General features: G+C 43.6%; 1 protein-coding gene across 5 annotated transcripts in view; it reads left to right on the top strand.

The window, feature by feature from the left end:
• The window catches only part of hdac4 (histone deacetylase 4), a 118,272-nt gene that overhangs the window by 90,069 nt on the left and 12,010 nt on the right, over positions 1-16,193 (top strand). For 4 of the 5 annotated variants that reach the window (XM_031875049.1, XM_031875048.1, XM_031875047.1 and 1 more), the window contains 7 exons: positions 2,753-2,860; positions 4,797-4,852; positions 5,175-5,262; positions 6,066-6,185; positions 6,330-6,427; positions 13,393-13,511; positions 14,263-14,396. In XM_031875049.1, coding sequence (XP_031730909.1) covers positions 2,753-2,860; positions 4,797-4,852; positions 5,175-5,262; positions 6,066-6,185; positions 6,330-6,427; positions 13,393-13,511; positions 14,263-14,396 — 723 coding nt within the window. The other variant, XM_031875051.1, reaches the window with a different exon arrangement.

The following is a 16,193-nucleotide window of genomic DNA, read 5'->3' as shown; positions in this document are numbered from 1 at the left end:
TGTGTGTGTGTGTGTGTGTGTGTGTGTGTGTGTGTGTGTGTGTGTGTGTGTGTGTTGCTATTGACTCCTTCACAAGGTTGAGGATTTCCAAAGGCCAAGCCACCTACAGCTCCATATGCCTTTTACATAACAATTCTGCATCTCCTAAGCTTTCGCTTGTCATCCTTACCGCGTTCTCTCTCTCGCTCGCTCGCTCGCTCCCCCCCCCCCATTCCCTCCCTCGGGGGTTACCGCTGCTGTGGTGGGAACAAGAAGAGCCCAAGCTCCTTGCTGCTTTGCTCTGCTCTTTATAATGGCAAATGGGGCTAAATTGTTGTCTTCCTGTCATGCACACACATACAAGTCCCACACACACATTTACAGAGGAAGGGGGCTGAAATTAGGCTGTCAGTCTGTTGGGAACCATCATTCAGTCATACCAGCACTCTCCCGCTCTTTTCTACCTCTGACAAATGCACACACACAAACGCCCACCTTCCCTTTCACTTTTCCCTGCCTTTTTCCTTGCGTCCCACTCCTGGCTTGAGGCGAAAAAATAACATCAACATGGCAAATAATAAAACCACCCAGTCTCCGCATGCTGCTTCAGAGCAGCATCTGTTTGTGCTCATTAACCTGACTTGTATATACGATTCAGTTTCCCATTCACTTACTCACTGGGCTCTTCAGTCGCTCGCTCACCTCGTCCATTGACTCGGTTACAACACACTGTCTTCTACTCGCGCCGGTTTCTCTCTCTTCACATTCTGCTCCCTGAGTCACTCATCGACGACGCTCTCCATACCTCCTCACTCCCTCCTTTTTTAGTTTTTCGTCTACGGCAAACGCACCACAGTTTTTATTCCATGGTCTTTCTTGGCATGGCTTAAAAAGAGCCTTTTTCCTCCCTCTGTGGATGTTATTATGGGGTTTCTCCTCCAGTCCCGTCACTGGAGAGGAAAGTAAAGTGGGCCCCCTGGCCTGAAAAGCTGTTGAATCGCTTAACACACTGACTGGTTGAAAGGGCCTGCGGGTCTGACTGGGGTGACTGTGACTGTCGGCCAGCTGACTGACCGAAAGGCCGTCGGCGGGGATAAAGCGCGACAGAGCAGGTGACTGGCAGGTTAAAGTTAACACATTCAAAGTGGGTTTCACATCGGAGAGCCTCGTCCGAAGCTCTGGCATCGGTCCGCTCCGGACATGTGTGTACAGTTCAAACACATCGACACACAGACCTTCCTTTTCGTCTTTTCCTCTGCCAGCTTCTTCTCTCTGTGTTTATCACTTGCTCCATCTGCCTGCAGTATCTGCCATGCCTAATGGAGTGTGTATATTATCCTGTGCGCGGCCTTGCTTACAATCAATCATATAGTCCAGGGGTCTTCAACGTTTTTCAGGCCAAGGATCATCAAACTGATAGAGAGATGGAGCAGGGACCCCCGACTATATATATTGTATGAAATTGTATTTTATATTAAATGGGCCTAGTACCGTGTATACCTCTTTATTGTGCATTCAATACTAAGCTATTCAAATAATACACAGGTTCATATATTCATGTTTTTATTTTAAACATGTGCACGGTACAGTGAGTAGGGTGGCCGTGCCACTGCCATTTATAAACATACCTTGTCAACTGATACCAATGCCAATATCAACATTGTTTGTCAATTGCATGATAATCATGCATACAAGCTATTCAAATTGACGTTTTTATTTTAAACATAAATATGGAAACGAAAAATGAGTGATGGCCTATTACTGCCACTGCCATGCATAAACATACCTGTTATCTTTCATACAATACTGAACTATTAAAATAATGGACACATTCATGTTTAGAATTGTCTAATCAACCAAAGATTTCGCAGACTCCCTGTTGAAGACCTCTGATATAGTCTATTGTGGTGTGTGTGTGTGTGTGTGTGTGTGCGTGTGCGTGTGTGTGTGTGTGTGTGTGTGTGTATGCGTGCGTGTGTGTACACGTGTGTGGATGTACTGTTGTCATTGGGGCTAAGCGTGCCTCAGCATTAATCAGGCTTGACCACTGAATGGTGGCCCCTATGTCTGAACTTACTCAAACACACAAACACTCATAAAATGTGTAAATAAATGCAAAACAGCTCAACTTTTCTTGGCTTACCTTAGTTTCCAGTTTGTTTGTACCCGGACTTCAAATTTTCCGTTGTATTTAAAATGTTCAATCCAGTACTTCATATCTAAAGTTCCTAGCAGATTTAATTGATATTGATTTTATTTAACAATTGATTCGTCGACATATTGGCAAAGTTATATGTTTTGAAACTGGCGTACCCTTCACCTTAAAATTGTCACATGAAATTACAATAAATGCCAGAATGAGTAACAAATAATTTACGTAATAATTTACGTTTTTAGCTTTTATGTATTGATCACAATTCTGCTCCTAAGAGTGTGCTATAATAAATGTTATGAGCGTATGATTAAGCTTCTAAATATGTGTTACTGCCTCACAGATTCTCTCTTGGTTTCGGTCCATGTCCGTGAAAACATTCCAGCTGTCCCTAAACTGCTATTTTCAAAGACTAACTTTGATGTGAAATGACATAAGCTAAATGATTTCAAATGTCCTCACAGTTTAACAATTCGCTGTCACGCTAAATTACTGTAAACCACGCCATCAGATGTCCCTAAATGAATGAAAAACAGCATGAAGTTGCATGTTTTTTGTCAACTTTAAAAATGTGAGATAAACAACACATGCCTGCATGTATGTGTGTGTGTGTGTTTGCAGGTGGACAGCGACACCATTTGGAACGAGGTCCATTCATCCAGTGCGGCTCGTCTGGCCGTCGGCTCGGTGGTGGAGCTGGTCTTCAAAGTAGCGTCGGGTGAACTGAAGGTTAGTTTGGATACTTTGAGTCAAATGAGCAGCAAAGTCGTGGCTGTTTGCTGGGCTTTATTTTTAGGGACTACAGTCAACATTAATAAGATCGAGCTAACACGAAACAAAGCTCAGATGGACCCCACCAAGATAAGTCCATGACTAGCACTGGGAAGGCCTTTATTTTAGTCACTAATGGATTACTTAAACCCTTGTTACGGCGCCTCATAGCAATGTACTACCCATTCACGCCTCCAAACACCTCAAGAAAGGAGAAACCTCCTGCCAGAACCATCCACCCCAAAGTCTCGTTAGCACCTCCCAGACAGACATCCCCACCCCCGTCATGCTTTGCCCCACCAGCCAGCCTTCCTGTGTCTGTGGCGATGGCTGCTCACTGTTTGAACCCAGCAGGGAGGCCCTGCTCACGGGCACTGCAAATGCCAGCAGTCCCCACTAACAGGCCCGTTTTATTGGCATTACACGACAGCCACCTGCAGAGCAGCCGTCGCACTTAGTGTTAGCTTAGCACCAGCATGCCACACACTAATGACATTCCTCTGAGAGACAGTAGCACGCCATATTTTTGACTATATGTGCTTGCATTCAGTACTTTTTCTACATATGGGCAGGATTACTATGAAGAAATAAGGGTCTACAATGTCTAGAACATTGTCTGATTGGCATAAGAGGTAAATCACATTAATCACATTAACTGAAACATGAATAATCAACCCGGTCTAAACACACGCCACACACGCCATTATTAGACACAACAAACATAGTATTAAGAGCGGGTGGGTCAAACAAACGCAGGACTTTTCTTCCAGGAGACCGCTGCGAAACTAAAAGTAGACACCTCTAGTCACTTGATAGTTACACGAGTCTTGAGTCAGTCAAGTTAACGTCAACCACGCTCGGTTTCCTGAACCTCACAAAGCGGTTTTGTTGCCTAAATCTAACCTCCTGTGAAGACAGAAGTTTATTTTGAAAAGACGCCATGTGTGTAGCAAGTGGAAACTGACACGCCGTCCCTGCCGCGTTCAAAATTGCAGCTGGAAGCTCACGATCAAGCTTCAGTATTTGACGTGCTGGGAGTGAGAATGTGTTGGAATAATATAGGGTTAAAGTTCACATGTATTGACTTGCCCTCAGCTTAACTTGATCTTAAGAATGTGTACGCACATTCACACACACACACACACGCGTACGTACACACACACACACAAATGGTCTTCTGAAGATCCTCCACAGCCAAACTCCACAGAATGACATGACTCTACACACTCACACATGTCTGTCTCTCTATCTGTTGCTCTCTATTCCTCCACCCATGTCTATTTTAATCCATAGTTATTTTTCTCTATTTTTCATAGAGACACGATCCACCTTCCCCTTGTCTCTCCTACACCTACGTACATACTGTATCATGCGGTGTGTCTTCAAACCAGCTGAGGCAGTTGTCTCTACAGTAAACTCCCGGCTGGCTGCTAATCCACAGCAGCTGACTCAACATCATTAGTCGGGCTTGCCTCGCTCTACATCAGCCCAAACATCTATCTAATGTCCCCACATAGCAGTGGCAGCCCCCAAAAACAGAGTCCCGCAGGTCCCTGCCTTAACAAAGCTTCCCTTAACTGACCCGATGTAAGCATCTGTTTCTCTGTGTGCGCACACTTTTGAATGACTGACTGTGAGAAACTTTAAATCATTTTTTATTTTTTTTTAAGAATGTAAGATTGGTTTAGACTGGCACACATTGTAGACGTGAGGACATAGGATTAAATGCATTTTTGCTTTAATTTATGTATTTGTGGTGTCATTTTCTGACCTCTCAGAGAGAAAGTGAAAGTGTCATTAGATTAGAGTGAGCAGCTTTAGGGTCAGACAGAATCAACTTTCATGGGCGATGATTAAATAGGCTGTGTGTATGACTTTTGTTTCCCCCCGACAGAATGGTTTCGCTGTAGTTCGACCACCTGGACACCACGCTGAGGAGAGCACGCCTATGTAAGTAAATACAAATTTGAGCAAGAGAATGATCAGCTCTGGCCTGTTGCACAGCATTTTTATCAACAAATTCTCCATGACTTTACTTTTTTCTTCCTCCTCCCTCGCTTCCCTTGAGGAGCTTTGTTCATCTCGTCCTTCTAGACAACTTGTGTCCCATGTCGTAACCGTCCTGTCATATCAAAGCTTCTACTTAATTTCTGCACAGCAGACATCAGTGTGTTGTTCTCAAAGAGAGATGTACTTTGTCGTGACAACGTTGTAAATCTACTGTAATTTCAGAAAAGTTAATAAGCGCTGTCCTCTTACTGTCCACTTTCAGGGGCTTCTGCTACTTCAACTCGGTCGCCATAGCAGCCAAGCTGCTGCAGCAGAGACTCAATGTCAGTAAAGTGCTCATCGTGGACTGGGTGAGTTCCTCGTGCAATGCAATGGGTTGCTTGTTACATAACCATCTACTGAGGGAATAGACAGTGTTGTTGGGGTGGCAGTAACAAATTGACATTGTGCTTTTTCAAAAAGTGGTAGACTACACCACATTGAAACTTGCATTGTTAATACAGTGCAACAGACCAAAACTGTATGCTGGACTTGTTATGCTTCATATATGCTATTTAGGTCAGACATGGTCTCTTTTTTGAAAAAAAACGAGCCAAAGTATTTTTTCATGAGAAGGTAGGACAAAGCCTCACCCGTGTCTAGAAGCTCTGCTCTTCAGCGGCGTCCCTCGCTGGTCATGGCCATTCCCAAAAGCCTTTGAAGGGCCTTTTCATTTCCTCTCCATCTGTCGCAGGGCGACTTTTAGTCCAGCGAGTAAACTCGCTGTCATACCGCTGCAGCCAACAGCGACATTTTTAGGATCAGCATTCTCGGGATGTAGACAATGAGGTCATTCAGTGGATGTTTGCAAAAGTGAATGCCTTTTTGAAGTTGAGGGTTTTATTGAATCCTGCTGACCATCCCTTTTTTGACATCGCAACAGGCTGAGATATAGACTCGACTGTCAGTATTGCAGATATATAGTCTGAGTGTCGTTCCGCTGGTCTCAGTGCAGGTGCAGGAGTTGATAACCCTGTCTAATGTGAAACTTACTCATTTTCATAATGACCTGAGGTCCTTTTGGTGTCCAGACAGCTATGTCCCTATGTCACTCCACACCACACTGTAAGGTTTTGCCCTAACCAGTCCCCTTTTCTTACCTCCACGTTTCCAGGATGTTCACCATGGCAATGGCACCCAGCAGGCCTTCTACGCAGACCCCAGCATCCTCTACCTGTCGCTGCATCGCTACGACGATGGGAACTTCTTCCCCGGCAGTGGAGCGCCTGACGAGGTGGGAAGTAGCACCAGTCTGTCTCTCAGCCGGCCTGCCGCTCCTGTTGCACAAAGTAACCGAGTCATGTTGGGTGTGTGTGTGTGTGTGTGTGTGTGTGTGTGTGTGTGTGTGTGTGTGTGTGTGTGTGTGTGTGTGTTGCAGGTGGGCAGTGGAGCAGGTGAGGGCTTCAATGTGAACATGGCCTTTACTGGAGGACTGGAACCTCCCATGAGTGATGCAGACTACCTGGCTGCATTCAGGTGAGACACTGATGTCGCCTGCTGCTTTAGAGACACATTTTGTGGCGCTATCTGCCCTGAAAGTGACTTGGAGGGAAAGCTCTGCAGCAAATAGCTTGACAAATGATCCATTGAGGGCTGTTGAGTAGGTAGGGAGCTCCTCCTAATGCCAGGCCTAATTTCTATTGGGTCTACTTTCTGGAGCTATTTATAACCTCACACACACACACACACACACATGCAGATCATAGACACACTACAACCGTGTACTCACCACAGACACAGACTCTTTGAAGATGAGTCTGTGTTTGCGACCGCGTGTCCATCTGGCCCCGAGCCAAATGCATCAAACCGGCAGGCCGCTGTCTTCTCGCAGCTTTCGGCACGCAAGCCCCCGGAAGCACACCTTGGCCCCGTTAATGCACCCCAGACCCGTGTGCGCTCTCACTCCTCCCGCTCCTCACTTTTTATTGTCTCTTCTCCCTTCATCCTCCTCATTCTACCCATGTGTGCCTAATGCACCGATGACAACCACTTAATAAACGTATATCATTCTGCCGCTATTATTTATAATCCATCACTGAAGCCAGTAGTAGCCAGTGCGGTATGCTTCACACACGTTTTCTACTTCTATATTGATACACAAAGCAGACACAATATACACACACGTATATGTATACAAATGAAGATGTCCCTTTTGAATTTGAAGGATTGTTCATGTCTATTACAGCACTAAAACACACAGTGTTGCTGATTTGCCAGTTTACACTTAAACGTTTATTTTAAACCTGTTTAAATTTGTTTATAATAACAGACTCATACTTGCTATTTTGAAAATGGTACTCAAGCTTTTTAGGTTTCCACTTCCAAGAAGTCAGTTGACTTGACGCAGACACATTCAAAAAGGGACTGGTTAAAATTGATGCCGCAGAGGCTGAATAATCCAGACTTGTAGTACCCATGTAGATCCCGCTACAAGAAAACACTTGATCCTGCCATAATTCCCATAATGCAACTCATAGTGTCTTTCAAACAGACACACTCTGCCTCCTAAATGCACACCTCACCTCCAGTTTGTTATGCAGGCTTTTGGTTAAAACATTTATGTCTCAAGCCCAAAATGAGATTACGGTGACTCCGTCGTCAGGGTTATTTCTTTAGAAGCTTTGGAAAGCCAGAGCCTTTGACTTTGTGTAACTGTTTTCACAGGCTGTGTAGTACTCCTTGTGATATAAAGACTGTATGTTGTGCTTAAAATTGGTGGAGTACCCCTGTAACTCTTATAAGGGCATTGCTGGAGATGTTCCATCCGTATTTGAGTCGTTCAATGCGTATTTAAGTTGACCAGTTACGCACTGCGCTTTGGTTTCACCAGCCCACTCTCTAAACATCGAACTGTAACCATCTAAAGCGTAAAACAGTAGTTTTGGTATGTGTGTGTTTGTTCAGGGGTGCATGCATCCATATACTATATACATGTCGAGAGGCTTGTACTGCGTTTGTGTGTTCTGTTTATGTAATTTGGGGTTATTAAATGAAACATGATGGAAAAGATCCAAAGTGAAAGAGAACATATGTTGTGGGCTTGTTATCACCTCAGGCCCTGGTGCTATTAATCCCCCGAGGCTATGGCAGGTTTGGACAATTCATAGGCCCCACAGGACAGCAGCAAACCTGTCTCACAGCTCATAGATCTACCACACACACCAAGAAACATGGTTACAGATAGTCGTGTGTTTATACAAATGCACATGCTGCTCAGAAATGCAGAAATCCCTGGTTTAAGCTTCCAGGAAGATGCATGAATATGCACAAAAACACAGAGAAACATGCACAAATGCTCACACATGCAGCTTTTACATCAGTGTGCGTACACATTTACAACCACATGCACGCATGGACACCTGATACACACAGCCTCTCTCTTTCTCTTTCTCTCTTTCAATCTCTGTGTGTTGTGGTCCACTCCATCTTCGGGAGGGGATGCGTGCCGTGCAGCTGGCACCTTCCCATTCTTTGGCTGGCCTGTGCCACGTTGCATTTGCAGGGGATCACGTCTGAGCCTCCAGAAAAGCACAGAGAAAAAAGATAAGAAAATTGGCCCTAATGAAAACCAGAAGCACCATCTCTCTCTCTTTCTTTTTCTCTCTCTCTCTCACTCTCTCTCTCCCCCCCCCTCATCCTCCTCCTTTCACTCCCTCTTCTGCCATGAACTTGGAAAGACGAGAGAGGAGGAGAATTAAACTTAATTCAAACCAGCTCTCCGCAGCACCAGATGACAGGGCTTTGAAGTGTAAGTGTGCGTGTGTGAGTTTTGTGCTCTCTTATTCTCCCTCTCCCGCTCTCCTCTACTTTTTTTTTTACTTTTTTTTTTATGAACGGAGGAGGAAAGCCTTGAAACTCTGCAGTTTAACCTTTTGTTGACTGGTGATGAACACTACTCCCTCTAAAGGACAGAGATTATATTTTGTTCTAAAACACCTGGCTCTTTACTTGAACCTCTCCAATGATGACTGCTCAAGCCCTAGGAATAAGCTGGTAATGGTAATTATCTCAAGTAAATATTAGAAGATTTTTAGAATGAAAAACTTGCACTCACGCTTTTGCATATCGGAAACTTGACCTCAGATGTTTTTACACTCTTTTCATTGGCGTGATAATATATCTGTTTGGCAGAAATGAATAGACTATAGAATATTAGATGATTAGATAATTAGTTTATTCTACTATATATTAACAAACCTAAGGAATTTATACATGTTAGAAGCCTGGAGTACATTGGACCAAAAGGCATAATCATGATGTGGAAAAGGATAAATTAGGTACCGGAGCAATTGCACCAAGATGAGTATGATTATATGATTATGAGTATGAGTATGAGCAAGATGAGATGACTTCTAGAGAGGAAGTTTTCCTTAGCTCAAAAAATTAACACTATGCCTTAAAACCTATACTGCTGTATTAACCTGTTGCACTTGAAATCATGTTGGATGACGATTGCCAAAAACCAAATGTGCTCATCACGACCAGAAGAGGAATAATTAGGCGGAGTGGTCTATAAAAGCACAGTCGATGCTAAGAGGGCAATGGGATATAGAGATGGTGGTCACTTCCTTTATGGAAGTGAGAATGACATTTAATATCTGTTTGTCACACAGATTCAGAGTGTAGGATCCACTGTTTTTGGAGCTGAACACCTGCATTGATTTTGACCACTCTTTTTAATCGGTCTCAAGACTGACATTCCCATAAACTGATACTGTGACACATGCAACCTGTTGCTAGGTGAACTAAACAAAAGTTTGCACTACATTCTTACCCAAGTACTTCCACTCCTAGTAAGATCTGGCTGTGGGAGAGCCGGCAGTGGTTTAGATCGCAACCTGTTGACTCAGGATGCCCACGTAGCTCGTAAACTCTCCCCTCCCTTAATTAACAGAGAAGCTTTTTCATCTCCACATACATAGTGTCTGATTCACACATAATTAGTCTCCCCTAAAACCACTGGTTTCCCTTCATGCCAGTCTGCTAATTGATTACTGTGGGTTTCTATTTCCCTTAAATGTCAGGATATTGTTCCAGAGTGGTGGGGGCTGGAACTGATGACACCAACAGTTTTCACCGTGACCCAAACTGTCTCTTGTCTGTGTTCAAGGTTGGAGGAGGGGCGTGGGGGAGCCCTCAGTGCTTCAAGTATCCTTGGCGGTCAAGGTTTCCCCCTGCGCCGTGTGTCAGCCCACATGCGCGCCTGTGGTCAACTCCTTTTAATGTGGGGTCTTTTATGGCCCAAATGTTAATGGGCCAAAGCTGTGTGTGCGTATGTAAGTTTGTAAGTAGGCGGATACACACGTGCGATGAAATCTGAAACTGGAGCTGAGAAATATTTACTTCCCTTAGCAGCGTGGTTGTTCATTTCACATAATTGTCATGAAAGTGTAATTCAAACAAAGGATCATTTTCCCTTTTTAGACACATTTGCACCTGCCGTAATGCTAACTGAACAATTTTCAATCTGTATATATTCATGTCCTTACTCCCTCAGTCAAATCCATGTTTTCTTCCTAGACTCCTCCCCTACAGGTTAGGCCATGCCCATTTTCTTGCTCTCTATATTTTTAACTCACTCACTCAAGCTTTTTTTCTTTGTCCTATTCCTTCATCTTCCTCACATGACGTTTTCCTCTGAAATATTGCCAGATGCACGCTAACACACAGTGACGCATGCACTCAGTGTATCCTTTCTGTCTGGAACTACCAATAAACTCGGAATACTACCTCCCGCCTCTCCCTCAGACAGCTGTGTGTACGTATGGGTGTTGTGGTGTGGTGGGGGGTGTGTGGTGTGCGCAGTTTAGGGTTATAATTTGGTGGTGAACAAGAGCTGGAAAGACCGGTGGCCTCCGGAGTTCAGGGCACGCTGCTCCCCCACAGCCAGCAAAACCAGCACCATGTTCCTGAGGTCAGCAAAGTACAGAGGACCTGCGATGGAACCCTGTGGTACTCCGTCACTCGCAGACCTCACCAAAACACCGCTTGCCCGAATATCCCAGACCGCCAGAAAATTCCTCTGCAAATCTAAGAGAACCACTTGTTTTGCCATCTGGGGAGTCTATAACTATTTATGAACTGAGTCCTAAACCAGATTACTGTGACCTATTATACTTCGATATTATACGAAGTTGATAAAGCCTCTACAGTGCCAACTCTAGTTCAGTGATCAGTCAGTATGACTGATTCCTAATTAATAGATACCTTTACGGATACCCCAAACAAATACAGAAAACAACAAACAGAAACGCCATGTGTAAACGCCTTTAGAGCTATTTAACTAACACTATTTTTTTTTTCTTTAAGTAATGTTTACATTACCTGATTTATATTTGGATACCTTTCTTTTATTTAAAAAAGTTAATTTCACCCTCGTAAAAAGATAAAATGAAGATGATAAATTCAAACTAGTCCATGTGATCTAATATAATCCTTCTGTGAAAAACACACAAATTTTTTCGGACAGGGTCACCATGAAAACCAGACTGGATTTTCCAGCCACAACATGCAGTGAATCATTACACAGTACCCCGCTGTTGATTGGATTTATGTGCATGACACATTGCACACAAGTACTCCCTCCCTACCAGTAAGAGGAAGGTTGTACACAAACAGCCCTCATTGACCACACCCATGCAGCGTTAGAATTACCCTGCATAATTAACACACATGATACGCACACATGCAATTATATCTGTCCTTCCGTTTCCCCTTTTTACTTAAGGATGTTCTAGTGTGTCGCTGCCTCCAAATTTCCAAACTTCTTTCCACTTCAAGAAGTGTATGCTGTAATTTTCTCTGCCACACACATGCTGTACAGACAAACTCATTAGGTGGATGTTTGCTTTGAAAATCACGAAAGGGAGGAAAAGCCATAAAATGACTTGAAAATACAGGAACTGATATACAGCAATAGAGACATGTAGCATCTCCGCTGGGTGCAGCATTCAACAATCATCATCACAAGGACAGTAAGCACACTAAAGGCATATCATGTGCATATTTGAATGGTCCTCTTGGCCCTATGTTAACCACCACAATGTATTTAGCTTGCCTGTACCGAGACGATCATTCTTCTTGTATCACCAGAAAAGAGGAATTGTGTAAAATATGTTTTATGGTATGTGTAGCTTTTTAGGATATGGTTGAAGTAGGGCCCTCAGTGCTCCACTGCTGGTACCTCTTGAATCTCTCTCGGTTTACTTTCACACAGTTAAATTGAACGGAAACATGGTAGATATATAAATTGTAAAAACTGTTTAGATTCACACAATTGGTCTCTTGAAATCTTGAAAAGCTGGCTCATCTGACTCTGGTTTTGATTTGACTTTTGAGTGGGTTGCAGTCGCAATATATATTTAATACATTTTGGAGCAGTTTGTGTTTGGTTGAAGCCCAGTCACCCTGTCATTCAGTCAGCCCATTAAATAGACGTTACTGTTGCAGCTGCAAGAATCTCCGTTGATGAAATGCACTATTAGTTTTTGATATGCCTGCTTCAGAAAGATGGTACTCAACAGGATAAGTTGGTATGGAGACTGCGGCCCAATCCCAATCTCAACACTCACGGACTTTGAGGTGCCGTCCCGCAAAGTCCGTGAGGGTTTAGGGCTGTCCCTCTGTCAAATCTTAGAGCGTGTGAGGGCTCTCTGGCAGACATTTTGAGCCCTTTATGAACACTTTCCGAAAGTCCGTATTTCTGCAGACTTTGCCCAAGGGAATTACCCACAATTCATAGCAATGTGACGTTAAACAGGGGGTTACCAGTGGAAGCATGGAGAAGGTAAACAAAGAGGACGGCACATGTGTGTTCAGCCTGGAATATTACATTTACTCAGAAACATTACATATTAAAGATTGAACATCAAAACACATGAAATCAGAAGAATGGAGGGGGGGGGGCATTGGCATTGGGCCTGCACCTCACCAGGTGCAGGTGTTTTTGAGACACTGATGCTGCGTTCCAAATGACATACTTTTTCTTTTTACTTTTAGTACATACTGCAGCTGCCCTTACAAAGTACCAACTGTTGCGTGCAGTATGCATTCAATTTGGACATACTACTTCGTCATAACATTGCACCTTGAACTTTGACCCTCTTGCTGGCTTGCATACTACAACGTATATACAAACATACTACAACGTTTGACTGGGTGCAGTAGGACATCCTGTATTTTTGATATTTTTGACATACTGCATTGGACATACTATTGGGACAAACTGAATGTTTTTCTGGCATACTAAAAAGTGTGGTAGTACGGGTACTGGAACGCACAGTGAATCTGCTTTCTGGCCTTCAAACAAATTCATGCATGCACTTGTTTTCAAACAAAGTGTTCTATATACAGTAAAGCCACAATTATTGGATAGAGATAGGAGACTCTTATACAGCCTCCACCGTAAATACATTATTTTTGTTGATGTTTTTTTTTCCTAGGACGGTGGTTATGCCTATTGCCAACGAGTTCGCCCCAGACGTGGTTCTGGTATCTTCGGGCTTTGATGCGGTAGACGGACATGCTCCACCCCTGGGAGGATACAAGCTGACAGCCAAATGTAAGTGCTGACCACGGTTTCCCTGTTAATCATCCTTTTTTTTTCTTCAAAGCCATAGATAAAAATTCTCTTCAGAACTTTAAAAGATGCACATTTGAATGCATGCCGTCCAGGTCCTCACTCATGATGTTCACATCCCCCTGCCTGTACAACGCAGCACAGTATAGAAGGAAAGAGTGGCAGACGCACACACAGGCGCACAAACACACGCCACTGTGTTTATTTTGTGCCTCCGACTTGCGTATTCAGAACGAGACCTTGGCGTGCCAGGAAATAGATTTTCTAAAACCATCCCGCAGATCTCAAATAAGACCAGGGGTCTTGGTTGTTAAGGGGGTGATATGGGTGGTTAGAGAGGATTGCAGGAAGAGGGGGATATGGGGAAAATTTAGGGGAGAAGAAAGTATGGCTGAATGCATATATTAAAAACTCCCCTCATCCTGAGAGCAAAAGATCAAAGACTGTGACCGAGCCTAAACGCAAAGCCGCACTTATTAAAATTAAACCTGGCTCATATTATGGTTTGTTTTTTGGCCCCCAGTAAATCCACAGTGTGCTTTCTCTCCCTCTTCCTCCCTCTGATGCAGTCACCCCCTTTTTCTCATCCTTGCTCAAACCCCCTTTTTTCTCTATTTTTTTTTTTTCTTTGATCAATATCCAAAAAGGAAGTTAGAGCTTGAACAGCACTGCTCCCCCCTGTCTCATTCTTTTCCCCCCTCTCTTTTTCTGCTGTCATTTCCTTTGTGTTCAGGCTTTGGCTACCTGACCAGGCAGCTGATGGGTCTGGCAGGCGGTCGGTTGGTGCTTGCCCTGGAGGGAGGTCACGACCTCACGGCCATATGTGATGCCTCCGAAGCCTGCGTCTCTTCTCTGCTTGGCAATGAGGTAAGACGACAGCCAAGAGACTACTAGCAAAAATAACCTTGAGCAAGGCACTAAGACTGGACAAATACATTTGGAATTGTGGACTAAATCTATGGCTGGTGTGAGATTAAATATAATATAGACTGAGGTTTACGCGGGGAGTTAGGTATACACACCACAAAAAGTCCATTTAGAAATGATGACCTGGTTAGTCCCTGCAGCATAAATTGGTATATTACTGTAATGTTGGCTTTTTCCCTGAGACTGTAAGTTCACATTAATGCAATATAGAAGGATGCATTAATGAGCTTGATTAACAGCAACATGAGTGTAGTTTTTATGTTTAATTGCGTCAAAGTGAATATGTGGGGCAGATGAAGAGCATCTGGTTTATTTGTGTTGTCAGCGTGAAATTTTCAGAATGCAGTTGCACTCGTGTTGCTTGTCATTTTTATTCCTGGCTACATTTCCGGAAGCAAATCATTTTGTCTGAGTTTGAAAGTCAACATGCTACAAATAACCATAAAATATGTTTTGAACTGCGGTTGTTTGACATAGTTTTCAATAATCAGTGTATTACCTGTGGGGCAGCAGCAAAACACCTGTCTTATAGGTATCTGAAATACTTTTTGCTGCTGCCCCCATCCACATCAGTACATTGCTTTGTTCCCGTGCCCGTACTCTTGTCTGTCTCTCCAAACTGGAGGCGTGCCGACCGCCATCTACTGTAGGTAATACACCGACTGTGGATAAGTGCCTCATACAAACCCACTTCAAAACACCCAAACTATCACTTTTAAGCTAGAAAATTCCACCTCTTGTCTTTTAATATTGACATCCTTTGCAACATTGAGATTTTGTGTCCCCTGACTGGGTGACTCAAGGAAAGAATGACTTTAACTGCCAAACAGGTGCAGCATAATGGCCCGGTTGCATAGATATACAGTATAGAGTTAAAAATACCGGACAAGCTTGCATGTAGAGGAGCCTCTGAGAACAGTACTCATTTATCTGGGCCAAAACCATCTTCTCTCCATGTTATGCTCTCTCGAACACTCAAGAGAGGAAGTCTACGCCACACACACACACACACCACATGCACATACACACCACATGCACATACACATGCACTTCAGAGGGAGAGGATTTCCAGGCAGAAGGTTAATTGTGGGAGTGTGTAGGTTGGGCCGAGGAACTGAACAAACATCGGCGCTTTGTGATTCATGGCGCACAACAGAATAGCAACTCCTCACAGCCGCCCACTCTTTTCTTCCAGCTAATGGAGAGGCTGGAGTGCTTTTTTGGACGGGCTGCTTAGTCTCATTCCCCACCCCCACCCCCAGATTATGCGTCCAAGATATCTGTGCATTTATTTTTAAATGACTACTGAATTGTCGTACTAAACGGAGATTATACAGTAGAGCAGAAGAGAAGGTGTGACTGTTTGTTTCCGCACATTCTTCTGCACAAACGGAGTACAAGCACACATGTCACTACTAATCTGTTGCTGTTTTGTTCACAATCCATTTAATCCCTGACCACTAATGAACAGGGCAAAAACTATGCATTTGATGGTATTTTGGGCACTAAAACCTTGCAGTTATTTTTCTTGAGTGTGTGCGCTTCCGTTTCTACACAAAGAAACACACAAAGCATCACGTGTTTACCAGAGATATCTTTACAAGTTTCTTGGGAATAACTAGTTCAGCATGAAAAAAGCATAAAACAAGGATCGACTAAAGAAATCTTAGTTGACTTGGACAAAAATGACAACGAGGGGGCAGCCCTAGTGTTTTGTCTATATTCCCTACTGTATTT

The sequence above is a fragment of the Anarrhichthys ocellatus genome, unplaced genomic scaffold (assembly GCF_004355925.1).
Source record: "Anarrhichthys ocellatus isolate YVR2014 unplaced genomic scaffold, GSC_Weel_1.0 scaffold86, whole genome shotgun sequence".
Classification (NCBI taxonomy): Eukaryota; Metazoa; Chordata; class Actinopteri; order Perciformes; family Anarhichadidae; genus Anarrhichthys; species Anarrhichthys ocellatus.
Note: the sequence above shows the minus strand (reverse complement) of the source record. Positions and strands in the feature narration are given on the sequence as shown.